The sequence below is a fragment of the Nematolebias whitei genome, chromosome 20, assembly GCF_014905685.2.
Source record: "Nematolebias whitei isolate Nwh7 chromosome 20, NemWhi1, whole genome shotgun sequence".
In the NCBI taxonomy this organism is placed as follows: Eukaryota; Metazoa; Chordata; class Actinopteri; order Cyprinodontiformes; family Rivulidae; genus Nematolebias; species Nematolebias whitei.
The window spans coordinates 4,823,424-4,840,128 of NC_056517.1; the positions used below are offsets into that span (position 1 = coordinate 4,823,424).

The 16,705-nt window shown below is 44.2% G+C and overlaps 1 protein-coding gene across 1 annotated transcript in view; it reads left to right on the top strand.

The window, feature by feature from the left end:
- The first annotated feature begins 3,718 nt into the window (after positions 1-3,718).
- Positions 3,719-16,705, top strand: part of LOC119426805 (tumor necrosis factor ligand superfamily member 10) — a 13,867-nt gene continuing 880 nt past the window's right edge. The window contains exons 1-5 of the mRNA XM_037694387.1: positions 3,719-3,827; positions 4,319-4,444; positions 8,459-8,504; positions 9,757-9,873; positions 15,636-15,877. Coding sequence (XP_037550315.1) covers positions 3,720-3,827; positions 4,319-4,444; positions 8,459-8,504; positions 9,757-9,873; positions 15,636-15,877 — 639 coding nt within the window. The 5' untranslated portion in view covers position 3,719. The remainder of the gene's footprint in view (positions 3,828-4,318; positions 4,445-8,458; positions 8,505-9,756; positions 9,874-15,635; positions 15,878-16,705) is intronic.

Consider the following 16,705-nt stretch of genomic DNA (forward strand, 5'->3'; position numbering starts at 1 on the left):
TCAGTCTGGTCTCTAACTTTATCTCCCAGTTGTTCAACCTGTGCTGTACCTCTGATGATCTCATTCCTAATCTTCTCCATCCTTGTCACTCCTAAGGGGAACCTCAACATCTTCATTTCTGCCACTTCCAGTTTTTCCTCCTGTCGTTTTGACCATTGATTGATGGGTATTTATTGGTATTCCTATGCTTCATAGTCATACACATATTTGTGTTGATACAAGTTCCAACAAAGAGCTTATCAGTCAAAGTACATGTGTAATTTACGTTGTGACGGTTCTAAATTTGGGCCAACGTGCGCTTTGGTGAAGAAACAAACAAGTATTTTCTTACAGTTTTGTGTCTCCAACCAATCCCCACCAGTTTCAGTCCAGTGAGGTCACAATCTCTGTTTTCACTGAAAAAGTTACAGAATATTTATGGTAAACTGTAAAACGTTCCAAAACATTAGGTGTAATGTTTCTCCTACTTCCCCCAACTCTTGGATCTATTGTCCCCCACTCCTAAAATGTGGACGCTAATGGAACAACCAGATTCAAGATGGCTGCCACATCCGAGCGACCTTAGCAAACACAAAAGTGCCTGCAGATCAGTCCATTTTATAGATACTGAGCTAGAATTTGTTGTGGTAGCAGCGGAGAGTCATCCTTAAAACACACTAACAGATCGAACAAGATCTTTATCCAAAACGTTGGCGTTCACTAGTTGGAGTCGAGTGTGTCTGTTAGCAAAATATTTCCACTGACAAACACTGAACAACTGACAGGAGTCTAATGAATGCACAGTTGTGTGCATCCACAACCGATTACCTTTAGGAGTCAGTCTGATGCAAGATGGCTGCTACACCTACTCCACCTTCAGAAACACGAACATGCTTGAACGCAGCTCATGGCTATTCTCAACACAGACGCTCAGCGTTAACAGATTATTCAAGGTTTTGCAACACTGCCTGAGATTAATTCCAGTATTATTTTAAAGATTTAACCTAAATGCTTCATTGTATGTTAGCATTAGATTATCACAGTTTTAAACTCTGACATGAAAGTGACATACATGCATACAATGCATGACGTAGTTCCAGGATTGAGCCGCTCGAGGTGGCTGCATGTTGGAGTAACTCCCTTACTTTCATTCTGAGATTTTGCTTTTGTAAACTTTAATTACTCTTTTTCTGGATGTAATTCATATTTTTTGCTGCTGGAAGGATTTTTACTGAAACCTTTTTTACTTTTGGATATTTGCTACAATGCGTAACCATGACAACACAGTGTTTTTCTACAACTGGGAGCTGCTGATTAACATCTTAAAAGCACAAATATGACCTCAACTACAGCCCCAAATCCCAAATGAGTTGAAAAGGAGGTGCCGTGAATGCATTACCGTCTACCTGGAGGCGGTGCTCAAGTGCCTGACTGCCGAGATCTTGGAGGTAGCAGGAAATGGGAGGTCCAAGATCGTCCCCCAGCACCTGCAGTTAAGTCCACGCCGACGAGGGGCTCGACAGGCTGCTGGGAGAAATGGCCATCGCTCGGGGAGGAGTTCTGCTCGGCATTCAGGTGGCCCTGCTGCCCAAGAGGACTCAGAGGTCTGCTGGGTCTGGGTGGACAGATCAGCATCTGCAGCCAGTTTCTTTGGATCCACTGTGGGATGGACTGCTACAAGAGATCCTTCCTGCCCAAAGCCATCAGCATCAAGAATAACTCTAATGAAACCAAGATGAGCTACAACAACAATTAATTTCCCTTTGGGATTAATAAAGTATTTTTGAACTGAATTGAAAAGAGAAGGGAGATTTGCTTTTTGTTTCAAGGAATGTGAGACCTTTCTGTATTAATCTAGCTCAACTGTAAAATGTCCGTAGAATTATTCATGCTGTATGGTAAAAAAAATAAAAGGTTTCTAGCCCATAAAGTCAAAAAACTGCATTAAATCAGATTAGATACAAATCAAAGATGGTGCCAAACATAAAAACACCGACCTGTTGAACCCTTGATGTGATACAGGCTTCACGGAGAGAGCGCAGACCTTTTCTGAACATCTCTGAGATGCATTTCATCCTTCAGGGAGTTAAAACCCCGTCAGAGTTTTATTTAACAGGCCATTAATGCAGGATCTCTGAGGCAGAACATACACCAGCAGCAGTTCTGACATGTAAAGAAAGATCAACTAACTGTCCATTATTGTCTCGGACTGGTGGTCTTCTTCATCTTGTGCCTTGTCTTCCAACACAAACACCTGTTGAACCATGTGTGATCATGGACAGTCACCTAAACATCTCAAACATCCATCCATTATCTTTTACCCGCTTCTTCCATTTGGGGTCACGGGGGTCGCCGGTGCCCATGTCCAGCAGTCACTGGGCGAGGGGTGGGGGACACCCTGGACATGTCTCCAGTCCATCACAGGGACACATAGAGACACACAGCTGTTTATATTTTAGATTGTACATTTTAGACAGGAAACAGGTGGACAGGTTGTTGTGTGTGCCTCAGGTGGAGGACGGAGATGGATTAACGGATTAGGACCTTGTTCTCAGTAATGAGGGAGTTGCTTCAGTCAGTTGTGGTGAAGAAAGAGCTGAGTTCAAAGCTCTAGATTTACTGGTCCGTCTTTGCTCCAACCCTCACCTGTGGTCATGAGGTTTGATTCATGACCGAAAGAACGAGATCCTGGATACAAACGGCTGAAATGGGTTTCCTTTGTGGAAACTGGGCTCAGCCTTAGAGATAAGGTGACGACGCCGTCATCTGGGGGGAGCTCTGAGTAGAGCTGCTGCTCCTCTGCATCAAAAAGAGTCTGCTGAGGTGGTTCATCTGATCAGGACTACTGGACACCTCCCTTTAGAGGTTTTCCAGGTATGTCCCACAGGTAGGAGGCCCTGGGGAAGACCCAGAACTCTCTGGAAGGATGGTGTATCTTTTCTGGCCTGGGAGCACCTCGTTGTCCCCAGACTGGACTGGAAAGTGTCACTGGGGAGAGGGAGGTCTTTCTCTCCTGGACTTGTTGCCTCGGTGACTCGACGATAAACAAGAGCAGATTTTACATTTTCCCTAAATCTCCCTCACCGGATGTTGTGACTCTCAGCTACTGTCAAATCATTTCCAGCTCTAATTAGTAAAAGTGACTGAGTTGTAGCTTCCAACAGTCAGGTGGACACGGCGGCCATCTTTAAATGGGTTGACTCCACAAGAGTTGTAGATGTTTATCCAACTCTGAGGCTGTTTGGAGACAAAGACCAAAACTTTATCACCTGCTCCTCTTTTCATTCTGAACTGATGACGTTTTTCCCCAATCAAACAACTTTTTTCTCCATAAATCTTTTTTGTTTTAAATCATTAACTAAAATGTGGATCTTCAGTCCAACTGAGGAGGTAACGGTCCAGACCCAGAACCTCTGTGATGGTTTTAGTCCCAAGATGACAATAAAGGTGCCATGTTTCCACCTCTGATCGTGTCAGCATGCTGTTCCTCACATGCAGCTGCAGATCTGAGTTCATGATAAAACTTATCTGTGTTTTCTCAGCGCGCAAATGAAACAATAACTCTGCACGCACGCAGGAGTTAACCAAAGACCCGCCTCTTCCTCCTCCTCCTCCTCCTGAGCGCAGGAGGAACGGGGAGGGTAAAAGGAGGAAGAAGTCAGCTTTCTCCTCCATTGTTCTCGTCCTGGAAGTTTGGGTGCGGGACGCGGCGCTCGGGTCCCGCACGGCGCGCGGTCGTCATGACGGGCTCCGGTCCGAAGCTCGGCGTCCTGCTGCTGGTGGCGGTGCTGCTGCAGACCGTGGTGGTCACCATCACCGTGCTGCACTTCACCACGGCTCTCAACTCGGTAAGGACACCGCGCGCGCGCCACGGCTGCGCTTTTTACGCAGCGGCTGCAGGAGACACCGCGCAGCCTGCTGGAGCCGCTGACGCAACAAATCTGTCATTTGTGCACTTTAAAAGATTAACAGTTGTCAAATGGCTGCTGAAATTGGGTTAGTGCGCTCCTGAACCCACACACGCGCGCGCGCACACACACACGGTTGTTTATCCTGCACAAAGGCCACACACGCGCACACCTCTTACACAGTGCAGATTCTGCGTAACAGCAGAAGAGGTAAAGAGGTGAACTTCAGCTGATAGTTTGTGTCTCACCTGAGCAGAGCAGCTCCTCAGCTGTTTCCTGACATCAATCATTAACTCAGGTGAACTCTCATGTGGGAAATGAAACCTGCACACGTAAAGAACCTGGACACGTGCCAGGACAGGGTCAGGTTTGCATTGTTCTTGTGTCAGAAGATGATGAAGTGAAGCAGCTTGTTGGTTTGTCCTCCACAGATGAAGGAGACGTTCGCCCGGAGCAGTGTCTCGTGCCTCACGGGCTCTGACCTGCAGAGCATCAGGGCTGGCAGAGGAGATCCATGCTGGCAGGTCAGCGAGCAGCTCCACCTGCTCATCGAGAAGGTGAACATCTCGCACACACTCACAGCAGAACCTTCAGAGTGTTCCCTGGTTCTGACCTGCAGACCGACTTTAAACTTTCTGCAGATGCTTCAACTGCGAAACTTTAAAAAATGTCCACAGAAGTTCAAAGTTCTCACTTTTCATTATAAAACTTCACCTCGTATGAAGGTTCTGTCATGCACGGGTCATAATGTTTTTGCACGAGTGTGCTTGTGTCTGTCTGTTAGCAAAATATGTCATGACCCACCAGTCGGATTTGAATGAAACTCTTGGAAACTAATTATTGTTTATGACTGAAAATATTCTTCAAGATGGCCGCCGCAGCTAATCAGTCTTGACCAACATGCAGGTGACGGTAACTCCGTCACTTTGACGGTGGTGGTAGCTGAGAGTCATCCATGACACAGAATCTGAGCACCAACAGGTTTTTCTACAGTTTAGCCCAAACAGCAACTCTGGCGATGCTTTTTTTTTTTTTTTTTTTTTAATCGATGCTTGACTGTTAATTAAAACAAAGTAAAAGACGTAGTTTAAGGAGGAGGTTGGGGTTCTGGTCAGGAGGAGTTTCCTGAACATCAGAGGAAATAAAACGCTGAAATGATCTGAATCAGTCAGACAATGAGCCCCTTCATGTCGGAGATGTGATCCTTCGGGGTCTAATCAGCACAGGAATGCATTCACCTGCTCTGAAACTGCCCCGGACTCGGCGCTGCACATTTTATTTCACAGCCTTTAGTTTCTCCTTCACTCCTGCTCTGACTCTGCTGGTGCATGGACCACGCAGGTGGACCTCCACGCAGGTGGACCTCCACGCAGGTGGACCTCCACGCAGGTGGACCTCCACGCAGGTGGACCTCCATGTTGGGAAGAGCTTTGTGAGCCACAGCGGATTCACATTCCTCTTCTTGAGTAATCCTGGATGACATTTTACTTTAATTATCTGTAAAGTGCATTTGCTGGACTTCTAGCTGAACTAGTTTGGAGCAATTCAATTCAGTTTATTTCTAAAGCGTCAAGTCACAACAGAAGTCTCAGGTTGAACAGAAACGTTCGTATATAAAAATAATAATTTAACATTATTTATCTGAGGAGCTTTGAGTTGAACTCATCTTGAGCAAGCATGAAGGCGACAGTGGAAAGGAAAAACTGGAAGAAACCTTTTAGCAGAACCAGGCTCAGGACAAGCGGCACATCTGCTTCAACCAGCTGGGTTTGAGAAGAACAGATACACAATGGCAAGTCAAGAATCACATGTTAAGATAGAAAAAGTATAAAATGAAAACTATTCAATTTTAACAATTCATTTATGAGGTCAGTTTGTCCTCCAGTAGTCTAATCCTATAGCAGCATAACAAGCCGACCCTAACTATAGGATTTATCATAAAGGAAAGTCTTAAAACTGGACAATGTGTCAGCCTCACGGACAGAAACTGGAAGTTGGTTCCACAAGAGAGGAGCCTGAGAACTGAAAGATCTTCCTCCCATTCTGCTCTTGGAAACTCTAGGAACCACAAGTAAACCTGCAGCCTGAGAGTGACGTGCTCTGTTAGGAAAATATGGAACAATAAGATCTTGATGAGAATAAAGGGACTCTGCTGTGATTCCTAAACATGTTCATGATGATCTAATCGCCACGAACTTTGTCACACCTGAACCCAAGTGTGTCCAGAAGAAAGTATATTTATTTATTTATTTCAGTTTTACGATCGACAGATTTTCCTATAACTCATCCTGTAAAAACTGAAAACGATAATTAAAGTTAAAATTTCCTGCAAGAGAAGCCAACGAACCGGAAGCATCAACGTTTATCTGATACAGGATTCTGGTTTGCTTGTGCTTTTAAAAGCTAAATACTTGTATTTATGAAAAGATGTATTTAATTACTCCGACATATTTCAGCTGCTGGGATGGAAACTTTCTGTCAGTATGAATTAAACAAGTTTTAATTTAATGTTGAGGGATGATGGAAATGTTTTGGTTCAAGCTTGAAGATGATGTTCCACAGTTCAGATGATTTTATATCACAGTCTGTTGGCTTTCAGAGTTTGTGCTCGGGATGACTCTCAGCTGCTGCTGTACCATGTGTTGGTTAAATATCTGTACAAGTTAAATATCTGTACAAGATAAATATCTGTACAAGATAAATATCTGTAAAGATACTGAACTAAGATACTTTTGTGTTTGCAAAGTTTGATCAGCCATCCTGAATTGGATTGGCTCCTCAAGGTAATCGGGTGTAGATGTAGACTTTCATTAAGCTTTATCTAGTGCGTCTTAAGGGTGCATTCACACCAGCCCTGTTTAATCCGCTTTAATCCAACTCTAGACCGTTTGCCTAGAAGGTCTGATTCGTGTGGGGAGGTGTGAATGTGCAGGTGAACCTGGTCCACCTAAAAACCTAGGTCTCAGTTCAGTTGAAGTGAACTCTGGCGCAGTTCGAATGCAGTGTGAATGCAAGCAGACCAGAGACCGCTCCAAAAGCAGGAAGTGGACTACAGCGCAGGGCATTCTGGGTAAATGCAACCAAAACAAACGTGCATTTCTCATACGGAGCCGTCAGCCGCCTTGTGTGAAAAACGTTCTCCGTGGTCTTCTGCCTCATCTTCCGCTCATGCTGAGTCCGTTGTGGAAAAACGACGAAACAGAACTCCTAAAACCACTAAAATTTGACGCCACTCCGTTTGTATTTCCAGAAGTAAGTTGCCCTCAGCGTCTTCTACTGAGGTTTACGTGTCGTTTCCTTCAGTGGTTCTTGGTGCAGCGCCACCACAGGCGAGGGGGGGAACAGGAACAGGTTGGCTCCACTGACTCGGTGCAGTGTGACTGAACTGCACCAGCTGAAATGTAACAAATGTTCTGAAGAGTGGTCCCTAATGGAACTGAGTCTACCAAAGATATTTTACTAACACTACAGAATAATAAACACACACAGGTAGGCAAAACCATTGTCTCCTGTTTGGTGTCTTTCAGTAAAGGTTGCACATAAAACAGATGAGTTTTGAACTTGCGAGTTACTTAATTAGTAAAACGTGTGTGTGTGTGTGTACAGTGTGTGTGTGTGGAGCAGGACGGTGTGTAACATCAACCCTTCCTCCATTTCTGTACACTCCTTTGTTCCACTGCAGGGTCACAGGAAACGGGGGTCACCCTGGACAAGGGACGAGTCCATCTCATGCCCATCGAGACAACAAGTCAAAATAACTTGACTTCAAATTAAAAACTCAACAAACTGTAGATATTTTTGGACCGTTCCATCCAGAGCCGAACGTTTGTCCTGAAATTCAATCCCATGCTTTTGAACTCTGGATTTAAAACATTTCTTAGGTTAAACCACGTTTGTGTGTGAGAGCTGACAGAAAACAGCAGAAGTCTTCTCCAAACTCTTGGTTGCAGCTAAATTAAGATCAAGTGTTTCTTAGTAAAAAAACAAACATCTCCTTGAGCTTGTGCAACATCTGCTGGCAGCCAATAAAAACTGCTTTTTCTCTTTGTTGGCTAATGTTCAGAAACCACCTTTAAAATGTACGCTGCTTGGTTCTTTCCTCGCATTCTTTTATAAGACATCTTTAATAAAAAGTTTGGAGCGAACTCCAAACTGAAAGCAGCTTGACGGCAAAACTGGTTTTCATCAGTTCGGCTGCAGTCGCAGATTAAGTGGAGGAACGTCAGACATGAGGAAGAAAAGATCAATTTACAGGAAAGGATCTGCTGCCCGCCTCAACTTGAAGGCTTCTTGTTATTCGCCCGAGGACACGTCCTGGCGCTGATATCGGCACATTTTCAGGGTCAAAGTCAAATAACTGCTCTACAGGAATGAGCAGACTCTTCTCTGCAGATAAAGTTTTTAACCGAGACTTTTATTTATGCACATTTCAGCTTGTTCTTCGTTTAGTCTGCCTCAAAGAGACATAAGAAAAATAAAATCCTTAGCTGAAGTGAGTGTTGTGTTTTAGTAACCATTAATCAGGCACTGGTGTGATTCTGAGTAATGGTTTGCATCTGCTCCCCCTGCAGTCTCTGTCTCAGCGTTACCAGAGGAGGATTACATCAGCAGTGAAAGGTGAGAAACCTCACGACAAAGAAATGAAGCTACAGTCACGAGAGAAACGAAGACTGCGTGGGTCAGAACAAAGAGGAAAATCTCCTCCGCTCTTCAAATGAGGTTAAAACACCTGTTGCTGTTTATTTCAACAAAATGTAGAAGCAGTCTGGAAAACCAGATCCTTCCTCAAGACGGGTGCTGCTGATCAGACGTATCGATCTGATCATCTGATCACCTCTATAAAAGCAGAGGTGTGTTAACGATGCCAAGGAGGAAAAAGAACAGCAATGGCCTTAGAGACGTAACTGTCGCTGCCCGTCGATCAGGGAAGGGTTAAAGGTCGTTTCCAAACTATTAGGAGTTCATCGTTCGACACAAAATTCACAAGAAAATTTTAAGACCACTGCCAATCTTCTCAGGAGTGGACATCACAGCAAATTCACCCCGAAGGTCAGACTGTGCAATGTTGTGCAATTTCCAGTTCGCAGGTTAAAGATTCTAGTTCAGAAAAAAGACAAGTTGGAGTTGATTGGAAGCGTTGCAGGAGAAAACTTCCTCTTGAAAAAATAAATAAATAAAAACATGGCGGCACGACTTTGAATCGTAAAGTTTCATCTGAATTCATCCCACGTCTTCTGGAAGTGACGGGTGAGACCAACGGCAGATTTCCCCATAACACCAGGGCCATGTTTGGTGAAAACCAAACAGAACATCAGCTCAAACGCCTGCAGTCAGCACGGTGGTGGGGGGTGATGATTATGGCTCGTTTTACTGTCGGAGGACTCGGGCACTTTGGAGTCATTGACTTGATCAAGAACTCTTCTGTAAACCAAAGTATTCTCCAGTCACATGTGAGGCCATGTGTCCAACAGCTTGGACTGGGTCATGATGCCACAGGACCATGATCCCAAACAGCAGCTGATCTACAACAGAACGGCTGAAGACAATCAGGATGTTGTCAAAGTCCAGACCGAGGTCTGACTGAAGTTCTGTGGTTAGACCTTAAGAGAGCTGTGCAGAACTTGTCTGCAATCAACTGCAGCAACGCTGTAAAGAAGAGTGGGCTAAAATGCCTCAGCAATGGTGTGAAAAACTGAGAAAGTCATTTATAAAATGATTTAAAGAATGTCCTGAACTTGTTGTGATCTAATCCACAGGTCACATCCTGTGACACGTACAGCAGAAAGAATGTGTTGTCCATTGTCTGAAATAATCACCCACTAAGTCATGGTAATGGAGGAAATTGTTCATTGTCCTCTCTTTGTGTCAGATGAAGTGTCTCGTGTGTTGCCCTCAGTTGTGATGGATGACAGGGCTTCACCTCGCCCCAAAGTCGCCGCTCATGTGACAGGAAGCTTCGTGCCCAAACCGGAACAAGAGTCCACAGGTGAGAACCTCTTAAACTGATGGCTCAGATTAATTTGTGTTGTTGTTGACAAGCTGCTTGTGTTCTGTGTGTCCCTCGTTCATCGGGGGGGTTACGTCCCAGACACCCCCATAAGTGAAAGATCATCAAGTAGGAACACTAAATAAATTTTAGTATTTATATGTTTTAAGGCTTTATAAACTCCTCCCACACTCTTGCAATGTTCTAAACTCTTAAACCTGCATGATTTTATATGTACTGAAACAAAACCATCAGTGGTCCAGATCGAGTCCAAATCGGATGAATAAAGTCCTGGTGAGCTCCGGAGAAAACACCGGACCTCCAAGCAACGCCTCCCCTCTCGAGAGGCCTCATGGACCAGCAAGCAGCACTCGGATTGACCGATGAGGCTGGAAGTCTGGTTCTGGTCCAATTCCCAGTTGGTTCTGTACGGCTCTCTGCGTCCACGGAGCGCTGAAGTCATTATGAATAAGGACCAAACTTTTGAGTCTGGTTTGGATCAGATCAAAATTTTCCCTCCCATTTGGCAGAAAGCAGTGGCAGAAGCACTGTTGGCTTCTGGGAAATGTAGTCCTTTTGACTGGCAATACAATATAGTCTTAAGAGAAAACTACAAAATGGCAGCACATGTCTGAAGTATTTTTTCGTAAACTTTACTGTATTCCATCTTGTACCAATCACATGAGTAATATTAAAGTTGACGATCATATGTCATGTACAATCTTACTTTGAAAAACCGTGAAAGAGCGAGTCCACAAAAGTCGAACTGCGAAGTAGCGAGGGACTGTAGTTCAGTTGGTTTGGCCATGTTGTCAATGACCACAGTCGTTAGTTACATTTGAAAATAATTTCCTTTATTTGCCTCAGGTGGAGGAGTTCAAGTATCAGTGTCTTGTTCAAGAGAGATGGTGGGATGGAGTTGGAGATGGATCGATGGATTGAAGCCTCGTCCTCAGTAATGAGGGTGTTGCTTCAGTCAGTCATGGTGAAGAAAGAGCTGCGTTAAAAGGCAAAGCTCCAGATTTACTGGTCTGTCTACATTCCAACCTTCATGTATGGTCATCAGGTTTGGATCATGACCAGTAGAACGAGATCACGAATACAAATGGCCAAAATGGGTTTCCCTCGCAGGGTGGCTGACCTCAGCCTTAGAGATGGGATGAGGAGCTCCTTCATCCTGAGGGAGCTCGGAGCAGAGCTGCTGCTCCTCATCGAAATGAGTCAGTTGAGGTGATTCAGGCATCATGTCTCTCGAATGCCTCCCTTTAGACGTTTTCTGGGCACGTCCCACTGGTAGGAGGCCCCGGGGAAGACCCAGAACTCTGGAGGGGTTGTATACTGGCCTGGGAACACTTTGGGGTTTCCAGCAGGAGCTGGAAAGTGTTGCTGGGGAGAATAGAGTTGCATTCGGCCCAAAAAATCAAATCCGGCCCGCAGCCATCATTTCTGAACCCAACCCGACCTGACAAATTAACAGTAATTAAATTACAGATCCTAACCCCCCCCCCCCCCCCCAACATTTTTAATTGGTTATTAACGATCGGGGACGCATGGCTGAATAAAAGGTGCAGAAGATCAGAGCTGAGGGGTGTTTGTACAGTCATGGCCATCAAAACACGTTAAATCCCTGCTTCTGCCTGCATTCTGCATTATTCAGACATGGACCCCGCTCTGACATGTCTGCTTTGTGATCTCACTTGTTTGGGTCGTCGGCTGCGCGTGTCCACTGAGTGCAGCGTCAGAATGAACATCCATTTGGGCGATGGATCACTTCCTGGCAGCATAGTCCCATCTGAAGCTTAACTGAACTTTTGACCTCTTTCAGGGCTGGTCAGCTCGCGGTGAAATGGCCGCGTGCAGCTGGTGATGGTATGGCAAGCCATGTTGCCATATAGTTTGGATCGTGGCTGATCCTGACCCAATCAAAAGCTCGACACCGGCCAGCCCCAAATTCGGGTCGGGGTAGGGTCAGGCTTCGGGCCCAGGTTAGAAATGACATGTCTAGGAGAGGGAGGTCTGGGTTTCTCTCCTGGACCTGTTCCCTCCACAATCTGATTACAGATGAGCAGTAGAAGAAGATGCATAAACATGTGGTCTTTATAAAGTAAGTAATATATGTAGTAGGATTATTTGACCTTTACGATGAATATGCCATATGAAGCTTTACAGCCTTAACAATACGCACTCACTGTTTTTATCTGTTCTTCTAATCTGTTCTCAACTGACAGACAAATGTGTTTAGAAGCTTATCAGACATAACCAAAAATGTCCATGCTCAATAATCCAGGTATCCAACAATTTTCAGTCAGGTCATCTGGACAGTTTTTTTTTCCTGAAACGTTTCACCTTCCATCCAGAAGGCTTCATCAGTCAAGGAAACGCACAGCACAAAACTGATTCTTCCCACAAACGGCTTACTCCAAAGTGGAACAAACCAGTTATGTTGGTGCTAAGATGGTCTCTTTGGCACGCCCCCTCCTCTGGAGCCAGCCCTCTTCCTCATTGACAGTCGTGTCAAACTGGTTCAAAACCAACAAAGTCCATGCTCAATACTCCAGATATACAATCCAACAATTTTCAGTCGGGTCATCTGGACGGTTTCTTTTTTGTTTTGCTGAAACATTTACTTATTGTGGATTATACCTGGATCATTGAGCATGGACATCTTTGGTTTTGAACCAGTTTGATACGACTGTAGACGAGGGAGAGGGCGTGCCAAAGACATCATCTTAACACCAACATAACTGGTTTGTTCCACTTTGGAGTAAGCTGTTTGTGGGAAGAATCAGTTTTGTGTTGTGCGTTTCCTTGACTGATGAAGCCTTCTGGCTGGAAGGTGAAACGTTTTCAGGAGGAAAAAAAAAACTATCCAGATGACTTGACTGAAAATTGTTGGCTTATCAGACATGTTTTACTGCAATGATTAATTTATGTTGGTGGGATTTTACAATTGTGGGACGTTACTTAATGCGACATATTAAATTTGGTCAGCACAATCTGAAAGTTGATAAAAGTCTGCACTTCCTCCCCATCGGTTCAGGGGTTCATGGTTGGAAGGAGAGTTAAGCAGCATAAATCAGCACTGGTTTGTGTTTTTTGTGGTACTGGTTCATGCTGTTTTCTCACTTTTAGTTTGCTTAGTTTTAGGAAATGATCCGATACATCTTGGTCGTCTTATTTTTACATCACAGATAAATGATTAAAGTTATAATTAGGGATGGGGTCGATCAGATCCAGTATCAGTATCGGCCTCCGATACCAGCATAATTTACGTATCGGATTTTCCGATCCTCCTGCCGATATTTCCGATCCATGATGCAAGTTGGCTTCAAACTATGGAATGGATTTCCTGAACCGAGGTGTGTCTCATGAGCCCAGAGTAATAAGACCCGCCTCACATTCAGGAAATCCAGTTCATAGTTTGCAGCAGTTAAAACGTGAGGACTGAGTTAGCAGCACTGTGGCTAACAGCTAACAAACTTTTCATCTAAACATGTTTGCTGTGTGGAAGTATTTTACACTAAACACCACAAAACAAGACAGCAACGTGCAATGTCTGCAGAGCCATAGCGCCGCATTAAACCGCGGTAAAGTTAGTTTTACGTTGGACATTTGAGCTCTGTGGCTTCAGCGGGGCGCTGCTCTTTGCTCAACCCGAAACAGCCAACTCGACCCCGGCCAGCCGCGTCCAATCCGCCCGTCTCTGAGGAGGGACAGACTGAGCGCGGCTGCCCCAAATCAGACTGCCTGCTTCGGACTGAACAAGAAGAAGACATCGCTGAAACCACGGAGCTCAAATGTTTAATGAGATGTTGCTAAACTTCATCATAATTAATGACCAAACACTATCAGTTGTAGAAAACGAAGGATTTCACAGCTTGATACTTGCAGCCAAGATATAGTTTACCCTCCAGGAGATATTTATCAGTAGAACAGTAGACAATCATAAAAAAAACATTATTTGAAAATTATATTAAAAACAAAAACAGCTACATTATAAAGTGATGTAAAATAGGAACATGTCTGTTGGTTTATGCATGAACTTAGCAGATGTTTGAAGCCATTTAACATTTTATTTAATTAATTTATTCATTCATTTAAAAGAAACAATAAAAAAACATCAAAAAGAAAAAATTGAATGAAAAGAGTGCAGAAAGAAGAAAACAATTATTATATCTGCCCCTTATTTAAAAACATATAAAATGACTTTAAACAATCACTTAAATTAATCACTTTAATATCCACTTTAAAACTAGGAATAAAAAGAAACCTGTTTTGTGTTAGCAGAATTTAATTCTAACTTTAAAACTTATCCAGCATTAATAAAACTTACCTCAAGTTGTCTTTTTGGACATGCATGCATATATTTGTACAAATTGTACTTGAGAGGAGATTATTACAGCCTCATATAAAATCAATGATGATCATGATATCAGAACTGGATCAGTATTGGCCGATATTTAGATTTAGGTATCGGGATCGGAAGTAAAAAAAGTGGATCGTGCATCCCTAGTTATAATTAAGGGTTTACCTGGAGCCAGGTTGCAGTTTGATTGGCGGCGTCCTTGTGCTGCAGAAATGCTCTAAAATGTAATGTGTGAAATGTGCTAACAATTTCTAGAGTTTGATAGATGTTTTTTTGAGGAAAACATCAGTCTAGGTAATGTTTTTGAACAAATGAGAATAAATGCAGTGACTTCTAGTGGTAAATCTGCAAATCACAGTCAACTGAATTAAATCTAGATTTAAAGTCCGTACCTCGTTGGGCTGCAACCGATGGCTATAGTTTGTAAATAACATTCACAAGAAGCCTCCCAAAACTTTAGGAACGTGTGCGGTGGACCTCAGTTTCTTGCGAGTCACAGAGACGTGTGCTTCTGTCACTTAAACGTCTTGTTCAAAAAGTTTGTGCCAGATTTTCTACAAATCGTTGCAGGTGACAAACACATGCCCGTTTAAAAAAAAGTTTTGTAAGCTCAATCATCCAGGTAGATGACGACAAAAAGGTTAAATCGTGTCATATGGACCAGTTTCTTTAAGTGAGAAACAGTTCGTCCCCCATCCAGATGACTTAGTCAGTCTGCGACCTGCCAACCAGATCTGTCCCATAAGTAGCCTTCATTGCTGAGTTTCAAGCCAACCTCCTGTTGGACTTTCAAAAGTAGACTTGACACGTGCAAACGGAGCGCACCCATCCAAAACGATCATCATGCACAACAATCAAATGTGTTGGACCACACGATGACACGACTGAAGAATGCATCTAATGTTCAGGTCTAAAAATGATGCTGCTTATCTATATTAATAATAATTTTTAATAAGTCATTTCTGTAGATTGATTTCTACACGAGGGAGCTGCTGCCAGTAGGAACAAAGTGGGTTGATGAGGGGAAGATGGAAACCCAACTCTTGTGCGCAGCCTAGAACACGCAGCGCTGGAAGCTGTGCACAAACAGGAAGTTTATTTTCTAGAACGAGCCGAGTGAAACGCTGCACGTCTTGCTGCTCACTGGAATCCAAACGCTCCACGCTCTGAATGCAACGAGCTGGTTTCTGGTTATCGGTGGTCAAAATGAGATGCCTCCGTTGCTGCCAGTCTGTGCAGTTCGACACTTAATGCATGATGACGTATTAACGATGACATGAGCCGGTACATTTGTTGGTTGAAGTTTAAGTAAAACGTTGGAAACACAGGTTTTGTCTGATCGTTGAACTCGAACGGTCGATGTTTGTCACGTCCTGACTGGATTATAACTCTTCAGTTCCAGTCTCTGCCTGGCGACGAGTTCAGGGCCAGAAGATCTTGTGGTGGGAGGGGGAAAAGGGGCTGGCGTTCCTTCAGGATGTCCAGCTGCTGGACGGAGAGCTGGTCGTGTCGCAGCCGGGCCTCTATTACATCTACGCCCAGACGTACTTCAGGCACACCCACTCCCTGGAGGAGGAGGAGGGGGGAGAGGAGGGGGAGGACAGGGGGAAGCCTCTGCTGCAGTACGTTTATAAAAAGGTGAGGGATGCAGCTCTTGTTCTCGTCACATCGTGATGGTTTGGCATCAGATGCCATCGTGTGTTGTTCTTGCTGACCCAGCATTCCAGCTGTGGCATTTGAAGAAACGTTTACATCAACCTGAATGTGATTCTGATTTACCACCCGAAACACCGCTGCTAGAACCAAACCGAGCCTGTGGGGGTCACGTGAGTCCCTGCGTGTGCTCTGCAGACTGATCGCTCTCGTCCGTACGTCTCGAGTTGTTCCAGCTCGTCAGATGTGCGACAGTGAACATGTGCTGTTACGCAACATCTCCAACATCTGGGCCGCCTTAAAGGATCAAGGGGTAAAACAAAACCCCATCAATAATGCTTGACGTTCCTCGCTAATGAAAATATCTGTCCAGCACAAAGGAGTTCAGGTGGTTTAAGTTTAATGCAAATAAGTGATGAAATGAGTTTCTTTTAAAACTTCCCAAGTTGAACATTAGATCTGGACGTGACCAGGTGTTCCAGACACGTCAAAACACGAGAGTCTGAACCCTGTCTCACTTTCCTGAAGCAGACTGGTTTGAAACATTTTGTCGATGTTCTCCCCGATCACGTGACTGATGATGTTTGAGCTTCGTGGTCACAACGAGACACCGAAGGTGACGTGGTTGATTTATTTAAAATAATTACTCCGGAGTCCAGGATTCAAGTTTGATGCAACTTCAGTTGTTTTCGAGACGTGAAACGTGCCGTCTCCCTGGATTCAGTTCAGTTTACTGTTTCTATAGCTCCAAGTCACAACAGAAGTCGCCTCAGGTCACTGAACAGAAACATTCACATTTAAAAATAATTAACA